Here is a 13,639-nt window from a genome sequence, read left to right on the forward strand (position 1 = left end):
ATGACTCTGCAGTCTGTTAAATATACTTTGTTGTAAGTTTTACACAGTAAGTTTACTCTGAGCTTCCCCACACTGTGTAAAATCCCACTGTGAGTACTGTGAAAGGTGGAAACCCCTCACCAAGTAGGTGGTGGCCCACAGCGGCACTGGGCAGAAAACCCTGCCCCTTCTCCCATGGGGCCCTGAGTCTGGGTGAGAAAAGAAAGGGGAAGGGGTGGGATGAAGGAAGATGGATTTAAAGTCCCAATCCTCCTCTGTGTAACTGCCGTTTCTCCTCCAGCCAGCATCCAAAGACAGTTTCTGAGCTTTTCAGGACAAGACAGGAGTGTGATGCCTTGAGAGGCCGTACGACCTGAGCAGGTACTTCAGGACAACTGAGGGCTGGGGTGCAAGTGAGTGAGTTAGGAGACTGATTTATCCATCCTAAGCCCAGTGTTTCTGAATGTCCATGGCCCCTTTCAAAGCTGTGAAACCAGTGGTTGGTGGTTGACTTTGAACATGGTATGTAGGTCAGCAGGACTTGTTGTGAGTCCTAATGAAGCCAGATTTGTTGTTTTCGGTGTCTTGGCACAATTATCTGGTCAGAGAGATGGAAAAAATCTGCCTGTGTGTCATGCAACCTGGCAGAGCAGGACCTGACTCCCATTTGCTTGTAGACAGCGTGGGAAGTGAGGGGGCTGAGAGGCATCATGGATCAAGGGGGAAGAGCCTGGCATCCACAGGTGGGTAAGGAACAAACTGCCCTGTAAGCCTCTTATTTTAAAGTTTATTCATTTATTTTCAGAGAGAGAGAGAGTATAGGGGAGAGGCAGAGAGAGAGAGGGAGAGAGAGAGAGTCCCAAGCAGGCTCCACACCGTCAGCGCAGAGCCTGATGTGGGGCTTGAACTAATGAACTGTGAGATCATGACCTGAGCTGAGACCGACTGAGCCACCCAGGCACACCCAGCTTTACTATTTTAGACTCCGTAGTACTGCAAACCAAAGAGAAGCAAGGTGATCGCTCTGAAACTGGCGCTGATTCCAGCTTTACACGAGGACTAGAAAAAAAAAAAAACAAACAAAAACCCATGTCCTTTGATAAAGAGACAACCAGGGAAATTAATTAAAAAGTTACTACTTTTCTTCATCTTAAATAAGCAAATCAAGCTCTGTAAAATAAAAACTGGATGAAATTAAACATTATCACAAGACATGAAAAACATGTGTGCTGTCATTTTAGGATTCATAATAAAGATAAATCAGTTGTTTTTAGCAGTGTGCTACGAGTCTATGAAGGGCATGACAGATAATAGGCTTGAAATTTCTGAAGTTATTGTACAGCAAAATTTGTTTTTTCCTGAGGCGTTCAATCTTTTTCTCTAGTAATTTTGTACATGACAAACTTTTTAGTGGGTGCATTAATAATCTATAAGTAATGGGTTGTCAGGTGTCAGTTAGATAAGATTAAAAGACTGTTTAAGCATTATCCATTTGCTTCTTTGCATGAGTTTTATAGGTCAGGAGAAATAACTTTTTGAATTGTGGTTGTGTGTGCATGTTGTAAGCCCCCCCCCCCCCATTTGGCTCTGCTCCAAATATACATGGAAGAAGTGTATTACATTACATAAATCCGCATGTAGGAGCAGATTTGAAACCCACACTGTGTGAATCAAGGGGACAAATGTCTCAGCTCTCTTCTGTAAACTTATTTTAGTTTTCAAATGTTACTCTTTTTCTTCTCAAAGGAAACTCTGTTAAGGGGAAGGGGCCTCCGCTGAGAGGGACCCTGAAGCCTTTAGACATTCGGAGTTTCCTAGCAAGTCAGGTTTAGGTCTATTCTTGTCAAATCTGTCTTAAGTGTGTTTACATATAGTTTGCCTTTCTGGTATTTTCTGCTTGCACAGACCTGATCTCCACCTATTTTGTGTCAACAGTTGCTGAGGCTGGTGCTGGGTGATTAACCATCGAGCACTGAAGCACCACCGTGCTGTGCCCACAGAGACCCCTCTCCACTCTCTTACCTCATCATCTTGCTTCAGGCTGCACCCACATAAAACAAACAGCATTTCTGAGTGGTGAAAAAATCAGCCTGAAATATTAAAAAATGGGGCAAATGTTGCCTCCTCGTTGAATAAAACAATTTTCTCAAAAATGGAGTGGAACCAGGGGCATAGGGGGTGGGGGAGGAAATGTTTCTGAGGGATTCAGCCTGCATCGCTCCAATGTGTGAATACCCAGAGCTTTGTGTAAAGGCCTGGGGTTTTGTTTTGCTTCTTTCTTAATTTTCAAGGGGGGAAGGGAACATTAAAAAGCCACCAAACAAACAAAGCCTCCAAAAGACATCATGGATGCAAACAGAGGGTTCTCCCTGTCACTGCCTTTCACTGTCATTGATGTTTTCCTTTTCATTTCCATTCTTATGACACTTTTAAGCCTGACCCATTAGTATGGGAAATACTGAACACTATCAGGCTCTTGATACCTGAACAATAACAGATAAACAAACAAACTTTAATCTGTTTCCATCCTGGAGAGCTCTTCTTTTCCTCTTTACCCTCTTAACCAATGTGACTGAAGGACCTAATGCCTCACAAGATTAGATCTGATCAGTGAAGAAGGGGAAAAAGCATTTGCTTTCCCAAACACAACTTTTTCAAGCTGATGGGGATTATTGGTCTTGAGTTCTTAGCTCAAGCTGTGTTTTAATAATAGTATATTGGAAGTTAAACGCAATGTGATTAAAAATACATATATTTAAGTTTCCAGTACTTTCTACCCTAGAATGCTGGTTTGAATGTAAGTAGGTAGTTTTTGAGAGTTGTTGTCCACTTGCAGGGTTTGTTGGCCTATATCCCTTGAACATCTGCTCTGGTTGATTTTATTTGATCCCTAGTTTGGGTCAGAGTTCAGATGTGCTTGGAAAGGGCAGGGAGTAGGGGATGTTGAAAAAGCTAATGGAAAGAATCATACATATCCAAAGATGTCAGATCTCAGCTCCCACGGCTGGTCACCTGGCAGTACTGTTTACAGAAAGGAAAGTACAATAGGTTATGGCAGAGATTCCCGTCCTTAGGGCCAAGTGGGGGCCAAGAGGGACTAGGGGCCAGAAAAGGCACATCAGAGTCATTTTGAGTGAATGTAGTAGTATAAAAAAGCCTACTGAGACTTAACTTTTGATTTTAGTCATGCTATTTCTTTTAGGGTTCCAAATAACAAAGGATACGAGATTTTGAAGTTTATAAAAAAGGAGCATGGATTAAAATTTTAGGAACATCATGCCACTGAATGTCAGAGCCCAAGTCCTGGATGGGATTTTATGCATCATTTGACAGATGGGGCTCAGGGCTTTACAAAGTTATGCTGCTAATTGGAGGCAAGGATGGGGCCGGTTCCTTGTTCAGCACCTCTTCTGTTCCACCATTATGTACTTATTATTAACAGATTTATTGAGATGTAATTCACATACCATGAAATTCACCCATTTAAACTGTATACAATTGGATGGTTTTTAGTATATTCACAGATACTGTGCAACCGTCACCATAGTCAATTTTAGGACATTTACACCACCTCAGGAAGAAAACCCTGGACCCTTTCGCTATTGCCCCTCCCCATAACTCTGCCCCCCACTCTACTACTAATCCACTTTCTGTCTCTGAAGATTTGCCAATTCTGGACATTTCCCCTAAATGTCATCATGTGAACATGTGGCCTTTGTGACTGGCTCCTTGCACCTAGCATGTTGTTTTCAAGCTTCCTCCATGTAGCAGGTAGTAGTGCTTCATTCCCTTTACGGCTGAAGAATGTTTCATTGTCTGGATGGACCACATTTTGTTTCTGCATTCATCAGTTGGTGGACATTGGGTGTGTGTCCACCTTTTGTTGCTATAAGCATTCGTGTACAAGTCTTTGGACCGTTAGGTATTTTTGAGAATCCTAACGACAGTATCTCAATAAACCCTTGTCTTAGGTTTTAAATTTGCCAAGAAAGCTCCTTTCATAGGCATGAAGTCACTTGGGTCATCACAGCTCTAGCACCTAAACACAACTATGACCTCAGAGCAGCGAGTGGCAATTTTTCCTACTCAGTTCTCACACTCTTCTCCCTAGATGCCGCTGTAACTCTCCCTGTCCTTGGCCAGTGTCTTGACTGTAATAGTGATGAGTGATACTGTTCAAAGAAAAGGATAGCCACTCAAGTGAAACGCACAGTCTCCAAACTTCCCTCAGTGTGACTTAGATGACCACAAGCATTTTCCAGAGATTTGACAAGTTCCAAGAGGAGATAATTTTATTAGTTTACTGCCTTCATTTGAACAATTTTGTCATATGCCTCAACTGAGAGATTTCTGCCTTTTAGTATAGTTGGTTCCATTTGTATTTAAATCTTATGGATTACATATTGATATACGTTACATGGAACTCGGGTTTTAAGCTTTACTGATTAAAACAGGAATTACAGTGAGCCTTCTAAGGGATAGACACAGGCCTCTACTCCAGTCAAGTCACCTTCACTGTGCCATTCTGTAGTCTAACCTGTGACCAAGTGAAAGCAGAAATCAAGCTGAATTTTGAGATATCCTCCCTTGGTCTCTCCCTTGGAGTGGAGATTCCAGGTCTGGGAAGCTTTTGGACTAGTGAAGTCTTAGGGAGCAGAGGCAACTAAAGGAGAGATCCTCCAGAAAGGAAAGAGCTCAGAGACACTCCCAGGTGGTATTGGGGTTCTGTGACACCTTATATATGCCAGGGTCGGCCACCATTCTCACACAAGAGGGTTTCAATTCCAATCTCGCAGGGGAAGTTTTATTTGGAAAAAAAAGTGCATATTTGGTGATTAAGGTGGCCACACACCCCAACTGCCTGGAATATTCGTGGTTGATGCCTATTGTCCAGCCTAATTGTTTTTTTTTTTTTTTTTTTTTTAATTTTTTTTTTCAACGTTTATTTATTTTTGGGACAGAGAGAGACAGAGCATGAACGGGGGAGGGGCAGAGAGAGAGGGAGACACAGAATCGGAAACAGGCTCCAGGCTCTGAGCCATCAGCCCAGAGCCTGACGCGGGGCTCGAACTCACGGACCGCGAGATCGTGACCTGGCTAAAGTCGGACGCTTAACCGACTGCGCCACCCAGGCGCCCCTCCAGCCTAATTGTTAATAGTGTCCGTTTACTCTCAAAAGTGTCTCAGCTTAAATGATAAATTATGTGGTCATCCTACTTAGAATGGAGATTGGCTGGGGCACCTGGGTGGCTCAGTCAGTTAAGTGGCCAACTTCTGCTCAGGTCATGATCTCACTGGTTTGTGGGTTCAAGCCCCCCACATCAGGCTCTGTGCTGACAGCTCAGAGCCTGGAGCCTGCTTCGGATTCTGTGTCTCCCTCTCTATGCCCCTCCCCCATTCATTCTCTCTCTCTCTCTCTCTCTCTCTCTCTCTCCTCTCTCTCTCAAAAATAAATGAAAACATTTATAAAAAAAGAATGGAGATTGGCAGAAAATTAGGATGTGTTTTAAATAAACGTATTTATTCTGTAATGTTTAAGGGACGTTTAATTAGATGCGATTTTACTTACTTTTTGTAAAATACAGGAAAATTAGAATTTAAATGAAAAATGGTTCAGCTTAGACCAAAGAGAGACACATCTATTCTTTGAATATATTATACCTATTTTAGTTTTTCATTACTATGGAAGGTTTTGTTATCCTAGGTTTTCCTATCACTCCTTTGTTGTGATAATAATCATCTTAATTCCATACACCTTAAGCAAAGCACTATTTTTCTTATATTTGTGCAATTATACAAACTCAACTTTGGCAAATTGTCACATTTAAGTAAATACTGCATAAATATTTTATTACGTATGTTTTATATCAGTGCATACTTAAGATATTTTTAAACTGTTGGGTATTCCTTACGTTAGGTCTGGCAGGATATCCCCACAATTTATTCCACTGAGTTCGGAGCCTAGTGCTTCAGTGATCTAGAAAGTCATGGGTAGTAGCAGAAGAAACAGAGATCTGCCACTAAAAGACCCCCCCCCACCCTTGCTTTGAATTCAGGTCAGATTAAAGCATTTAGCAAGCTTATACTTTTTTTTTAATTAAAAAATCATTTTATAATTTGCTTTCAAGGAAAACTTCCCCATTATATATAATGAAGCGATGAAGTATTTGAAAGTTACTCCAACATTTGGGGCGCCTGGGTGGCGCAGTCGGTTAAGCGTCCGACTTCAGCCAGGTCACGATCTCGCGGCCCCGTGAGTTCGAGCCCCGCGTCGGGCTCTGGGCTGATGGCTCAGAGCCTGGAGCCTGTTTCCGATTCTGTGTCTCCCTCTCTCTCTGCCCCTCCCCCATTCATGCTCTGTCTCTCTCTGTCCCAAAAATAAATAAACGTTGGAAAAAAAAAAAAAAAAAAAGAAAGTTACTCCAACATTTAATACATGGGCTTGTTATTACTCTGCATTATAATTTTCAAATAATTAGTGATTTTTTTCACTAGTGGCTTTGAGGAAAACTTTATATGCAATCAACTTCCTCAGTGGTCTTAGACAACGTAAGCTATTTCTAAAATAATTTGACAAATACACCCTTCGCTGCTAGAGAAGGGGAACCTTCTACAGACTGCCGATTGATGGGCTTATTGTGATTCGAGGAAATTTCAATATTCTGTTTCTAGAAGGGATGAAGAGCAGAGCATGTGCCCCCTTCTCCCTCCTGTCTACCCCCTTCCCCCCGCCCTCAGCACACAGATGATGTATTGCAGTCCTGGAACTGTTGGATTCGGAGGAGGTTGAGAAACTGGAAAAAGGTGCCAAAAACATGATTTCATAAGGTTTGACTTGAGATGGAGTCAACTTTCTTGAGTGTCTTAAAATAGTGTTTTATGAAATCTTATTTCACAGAGAAAGGGAGTGTAGGAGGCTTGGACCCTGAAGACCGCCAGTTATGGATCATTAAATTCAATAAGTAAATGTAAATCTAAAATGAAGAAATCCAACAAAAGATTTTGAAGTTGATTTTTATTTAAAAGAACAGAGAGTTATTTGAGAGATGGCTAGAACTCATTCCCTGAAGGGTTTGTTTATAAAAGAGGCCTTCAGGTTGTTAGGAAATGCTGACTTTAAAAATACATAGTATATATACTTTTATTTAAATGATTGTGATGAAGTTGAAAGAAATACTAGGAAAGAAACTCATGGAATAGAATAAGGAGGAAAAGGACAAAATTCTGGAATTCAGCAACTAGCTTCCAATGTGAAATTTTATATTTGAAGATTTTTCACAAGTCTTAAACTCTATAAAAATATTTATAGAGATTACCTAAATGAATTTTATATTGATTAAATATTATTTACAGCATGTAATAATTTTATTTTATTTTTAGTTGATAAAGAATAGTGTGTGTAGAAATCACCAGGACTTATTCTTAAGAATGCATGGTATTAATTTAGGGGCGCCTGGGTGGCTCAGTCGGTTGAGCGTCCGGCTTCGGCTCAGGTCATGATCTCACAGTCCGTGAGTTCTGGCCCGGCGTCGGGCTCTGTGCTGACAACTCGGAGCCTGGAGCCTGCTTCGAATTCTGGGTCTCCCTCTCTCTCTGCCCCTCTCCCTCTCTCTCTGCCCCTCTCCCTCTCATGCTCTGTCTCTCTCTGTCTCTGTCAAAATGAACATTAAAAATTTTTAACAAAAAAAGAATGCATGGTATTAATTTTTATGAAGTATGTATGTAGGTATTCCTAAGTTTACCTCAATATTAATCAAAGATGACTGCGACTAATACTTTATTTAATGGATAGTGTAAATATAGAAGGCATCTTTACTAACACATCTTGCTATTTAATGAAATCTTCTCTTTAATATCAAGTTGATAATTTTTGCTCCTTGGGCATAGGAGGGTATTGTAAAATGGTATTTCTCCACACTGAAATGGGTAGCTACCTCCTGCTGACTATTACTGAGCCTAGTTGGCAAGAAACACTATAGGGATGACTGAGAGTCCTGTCATTGTTTAGAAACAACAGCATTTTGATTTTATGTGGTTCACTGAGTTGGCTCTGGCATGCTAAAGTAATGCTGTGGGCTCCCCTTAATCATCAGTGAACAAGTAGGTGGTAAACACTGAGGAACAGAATTAATTGAGTAAGGGTGAAAATCCTATCTCCGAAGGTGAGCAAGTCATTTTTCCTTAGTATTGTTAATATTACAGAGAGCTGTACGAGGAAGACAAAGGGCATAAGAATACAGGAAAAGGGGAAAGCTGTGTGGAAAATGTTGTCTGTGGAACAGGGAAAACGTACCCTGTCTTTGGTTCTGATGGATGCCCGCTGTGATCTCTCCACCCTTCCTGGTTCTCACGAAGAGGACACTAAACTTAGCCATCCAGTTTTGTGGGAAGTAACCAGGGCAAGGAGTAGAAGATAAACTGAAGGACAAAGGTCAGCTTTAGAAAGCTGTTCTACCAGATCTTGGTCAGAAAACTCTTCAGGTATTCAAAGAGTGAGAATGAAAAGAGACTGGTGGAATTAGCAGAATGAAAAAAATGTTGAAGTCCGATGATAAACAAACATGTAGGGGGCAAGGAAAAGAGAGAATAAAGAAAATCTTCCTATATTTATTTTAGCATAACTCAGAATTCATCTCCCATTCTCCTTGCCTGATGCCTATTTTAAAAATGCAAAGGATTAAATTCAATTTTGAGATGATCCCACTTTGGAAGATCTTCTCTCCTTCCAACCTCCCATTTTCCCATAGTAGGACTCTGGTTCTAAACGACTAACTAGGTAAAAAGAACTACGTCTCTGTTTATGTTGACATGGAACGAAGCTGGAAGGCCAATCCATTTTCTTCCTTTCCGTTGTAAAACGTCTTGTTTTGAGAAAGGAGATAGTTTGGTCACACAGGAAGAAATTTTAATCCATGATGCTGTGAAAAAAAGAAATATAAGAATTCTTTCCCTAATTCAGTCTTCTGCCACCTACAGAGTGTCCAGTTTTCTAAAAAGTACTTCACAAAAGAACATTGTTTTCAAAGCAAAATGGGATTTATAAAAAAAATATACCTTGATGTTCGGAATGTAATATGGAAAGGCAAACAGGATGTTTCCTGACCTTCTACTTAATTAAAAAGTTTACCTTTTTAAATGCCCGATTTATGGCAAATTTGAGACACAGTCTATTAAACCAAGGTGTGAAACGATTTTAATGAGTAAGAAGAAATGTCCTGTTGTCATATATTCCTCACACTGTACATCTAGGTTTTAAGGGCTATAATGTTTGGACATCAACTGCAAAAATTTTAAAAGTCTTCTCTTACATCTTTAAACTAACAAACGTTTGAAAGAGACCATATTACTATGGAAAATACTAAAGATTGTATATATTTCATGGATACATTTTATCTTAAACTATTTTATGGTTGTTGGAGAATAGATTTTTTTGTGGAGCATTCAAACTGGAATTTTATCATTCTCTTTCTCATTTCTCTTCAAAAACATTGTTTCTTCTTATGTTAAAGTTCTAATATATATTTATGTATTCAGACATAAATATAGATATATATTTGAACACACACATGAGCTTGAAATAACTATTTTACTGATGCTTCTTGAAATGAGTGTTTTAAGAAGGGAATATGTTCATGTAAGTTTACATAAAATCTAAAGGTCTGTTTTTGGTTCAGTGTTTAGAAAATTTGATAATTTAGAATCTTCCACAATGGAAAGTAAAGCATTCTGTCACAAAAGCGGGGAGGATGAGACGCAAGGTCAGAGGGCATTTTAGAAACAAACAGCTGGACCAGTTTATTTAAACAGATACAGGGATGGGGGAACTGACCTCTGCTTGACTTATAGTGGGAGGAGCAAGAATGTCATTTTATTACTTTGCCCAGAAGGAAAATGTTTTTGTATCTGAATTCACTCCGAAGCCATCTAAACACATGGCTTTACTGTATGTAGCATAATTCCCAAGGAAATATATAGAAGATAGTAGGATAAAATACACTAAAGAGAACCAAATGTTGAGACGGTTTTAAAATTGAAAAGATGATGTTGTCTTAAAAAATAAAATCTTTTGCTATTTACTTAGTTATTTTCAGATAATGATGTCCACCATGACCCCAGATAATATTATCCGTGCTTCATGTAAGTATAGGAAGCATAATCCAATAAGATTCTGAGAGTGTACGATGTCCTATATGTATTAATAATGTTCATTATAGTACAAAATTGTTTTAAATTAGTTTTCAAAAGCAAGAACTTCTAAGCGTACCTACTGATGAGGTCAAACAGTTTGGACAAAGTGATTAGGGGTTCTGAGGTTTTCAGTTGTTTTAATTTTGATTTTATTAAATGAAAGGATTCTCACCTTTATATCTACATATGCTATAGAGAGCCTGCATCTGTGTTGTCCATAACAACAAATGGTTATTGCCACCAAAAGAGAGGAACATAGCACCTGGGTACCTGTGGGTCCTTAGCTAAGAGGCTGTGTGATGAGGTATTTGCTCTCTAGATGGGGACTGGAGCAGGTGTGGGGTAACTGCATTTAACGCTGTCACCTGAAGACCTCTGGAGGCACACAGACCAACCTCAGCATATTGAGCAGAGAGTGGCCCAGGTGGTGAGTGGACTCAAAACCCAAGAAGAACTTACATTCTAGGAGGAACTTGTTAAGGATCTTGGATGTTCAACCTAGGGAGAAGAGGGGAGAAGCCTATGGGGCATGATGGCTATAGTTTAAATATTTGAAGGCTGTCCTGAAGAAGTGAGATTAGAAATGGTTTAAATTACCCCCAAGGAGTTGTCCTGGTGAAAGGAGTTTAGATCGAGTAATGCAAAACCGTCTAATAGAAGGCTGTCCACACATCTATGGACTTTCAGGTAAGGGGGCAAATGCTTTATTAGAAACAGCCCAGAAGAGGCTACCTATCTACTTGGTGGGGAGATCATTGAGGTGATTCATGTCAGTGACTAACGTAGGTGACAGTTAAATCCCATTTCAAACCTGAGGTTTAATTTTTCTATGATTCCATGGGTTTAATAGTCATGGATTCATACCTGAGTTGGTTCTTATGAACTGGTCTTTGGAAATCTGAATGTATGAGTGTGAAGGAAGCAAGCTTTGGAATACAGATAAGTCACTGCATCTTCTAATGCGTAGCCTTATCTTTGTCCATATGCACAAACAGTACAGTCATCACAATTCCTAGTCTACAAAATGTTCAGTCATGCCTATTCCCAGACTCAACAGTAGGGTCGTTGCCAGCGGTGATTGGCTCAAAACCAGCTCATTTTTAGATATCTATTTAGTCCAGAATATTCTAGATGGGTGGCACAATAGTGGCCATGCTCTGGTCAGGACATTGGGGGAGGGGTGCTCACTACCATTTGCCAGCTGTGTGTCCGTCAGCAAGTTACTAACATCTCTTGGGTAACATGTGACCTCAAATAAGTCACTTAATTTCTCTGAGCCTTGGCTTCTCATCTGTTAAAAAGTGCCCTTCCTATTTTTAGATAAATAGCATAAATCATATCCGCAAAATAATATGTTTTTAAAAGGTCTCTAAAAAAATGTTATCAGAGTTCCTTTCCTCTGAGAGCCTGCAGATTATGAACAGTACCATAGATAAAGAGCTGTTTTTTGCTCTCTTACCTATGTTAGTTACTATGAAAATTACTTTTGGTATACGCGGAATATTAATATTAAATAATTTTCTAATTGGTCATGCAGTGAAGGCAGCTAATGAAAAAGCAGATTTTTTTTTTCATTTTAATTGGTTATTTCACATGGTGTTTGTGCTACACCTGTGCTTATAATGAGAATGGAGAATTAATCTAACCTTCTGCTCACATGATTCCAATTTTCATGGTTTATACAAGATAATGATAACCTGATTTGCAACACAATTTGTTGTAGATCTGTGTTTTAAATATTTTTATTAGCCAGTTCAAGGACTTCATATACAAGAACTGATGTAATATATATTGCCAATAAGAGCACCAACAGTATCCTTTAGTTAGATGCCAGTTTCATTATTGATTTTAATTACTTTTTTGATAACCAAAGAACATAAGGATATAGGACATTGAGAATCTTAAAATGTCATGAGGCGTGCATTTTTATTTTAAAAACCCGTCCCTCTATGTTGAACGGTTTGGTTTCTAGGAACTATTTTCCTTTCTGAGTGGGCAGACTCACAAACTAAAAATCATACTGGACTGTAGATCCTTTAATCATTATTAAACTTTTCATTGTATTTTTTATGTGCTGCTCGTGTCCAATGTATTCAAATCCAAGTTGCTAACTAAAAGCACTTGACTTTTGCAGAAGCTAATATGATATGGCCCGCTCACTTTCTGTATTTGATATGTAATTCTTAGCATTACACAATACAAATGGATCTTAAGAGTTAGACATTTCACAAGCATGACTTTGTAGAGCTTGTACGAACCACTTTAAAAAATTTTCAGTGGCTGGCCACTTTTGAAGAGGCTGCAAAAATTGTAAAAAATAAACCTTATGAAGACACTTAAGTGACTTAAATGTCTTGATAAGATGTTTCTTATAAATGTTCAGGACTAGCTGGAGAAAGCAATATTATAAGTTCAATTACTGTATAGCTGTGACCTCGCCTTGACCTTAGACTTTGCATAAAGAGCCAAAAAAAAAAAAAAAGCCACCCCAAGAAATCTCTACAAGGAATGCGTTTCTCTGAAGTCCCCAGCAGTGTGAGTTAGTGGTGATAAACTCCAGACATTCTCTCATTTGATGGTGTGCTGCCATCCCAGTTCATTATCTTAATAGTGGGCATTAAAATAGAATTAGGTTTGCAAGAGGTAGGGAAGGTTTTGATAAAAATTGTAAAAAAGAAGTCAGAGAACATGAGATTGAAATGTCACTAATTAGGAGAGGTAACAGATGCCCTTATGAACATCTTGCTCTCTACGCCAAATCTCCCCCCTTGCAATTGAAAAGAGTGGTGGCTCGTATTGTTTCCTGAAAACTCTGCTAATTCCCCCATGAAAAGATGAAATGGAAGTGTCCAACTGTGGTAAAACAGGCAAACATGAATCAACTCAGAAGCCCCAAGCCTGTGTACTCAAAGGTCACCGAGGGTTGCAGAGTGTGTAGCATGTGAAGCTGCACACAGAGCAGTGCAGAGAACCGTTTTGCCAAGATCTATCTAGCTTTGCTCTCGCTGTGCTCCGTCTTCTCCTCTTCCTCCACCTCTCCCCACCCCCACGTTTTTGTTTAAGGAATAATGATTCACTCTACTTTCTTGGTTACAGGTTTATTAATGCCCGGAGAAGAATAGTGCAGCCCATGATAGACCAGTCCAACCGAGCAGGCAAGTCCCCCATAGTGACTGTATTCAAGTCACGCAAGCGAAAACCATCCTCAAGCCATTCACCGGGAGGTCCTCTACCTGGTAAATAAACTGGGAGTGAGTACTAGGAGCGCCTGGCAATTAAAATTAAACCAGTTTAGTTTCATAACAACACTAATCAATTTAACATCATTATAAAACATTTGGAGAAGGAGGGGGGGGGGGAAAGCCAATGGAGAAAAGTAACTTAAATCATATGTTCAGTTACAATATTCTTTGTACACATTCAATATATTAGTGTTATTTTTTTTTCTGAGTTTGCCTTCCCAGCTCTTTCT

At 39.6% G+C, this 13,639-nt stretch overlaps 1 protein-coding gene and 1 long non-coding RNA gene across 8 annotated transcripts in view; one reads left to right on the forward strand and one right to left on the reverse strand.

Annotated features, from left to right (window-relative positions):
- The window catches only part of MEIS1 (Meis homeobox 1), a 138,019-nt gene that overhangs the window by 119,390 nt on the left and 4,990 nt on the right, over positions 1-13,639 (forward strand). For 3 of the 6 annotated variants that reach the window (XM_045446265.1, XM_045446267.1, XM_045446264.1), the window contains exon 10: positions 13,264-13,403. In XM_045446265.1, the coding sequence (XP_045302221.1) occupies positions 13,264-13,403 (140 nt within the window). Of the gene's footprint in view, positions 1-10,060; positions 12,660-13,263; positions 13,404-13,639 lie in introns of those variants that run through there. The other 3 variants (XM_045446269.1, XM_045446266.1, XM_045446270.1) reach the window with 2 other exon arrangements.
- LOC123580878 overlaps positions 588-13,639 on the reverse strand; it is a 23,886-nt gene continuing 10,834 nt past the window's right edge. Inside the window, exon 3 of one of the 2 annotated variants that reach the window (XR_006703514.1) lies at positions 588-709. This is a non-coding gene — a long non-coding RNA (uncharacterized LOC123580878). Of the gene's footprint in view, positions 710-12,875; positions 13,073-13,639 lie in introns of those variants that run through there. The other variant, XR_006703515.1, reaches the window with a different exon arrangement.

The sequence above is a fragment of the Leopardus geoffroyi genome, chromosome A3 (genome assembly GCF_018350155.1).
Source record: "Leopardus geoffroyi isolate Oge1 chromosome A3, O.geoffroyi_Oge1_pat1.0, whole genome shotgun sequence".
NCBI lineage: Eukaryota > Metazoa > Chordata > Mammalia > Carnivora > Felidae > Leopardus > Leopardus geoffroyi.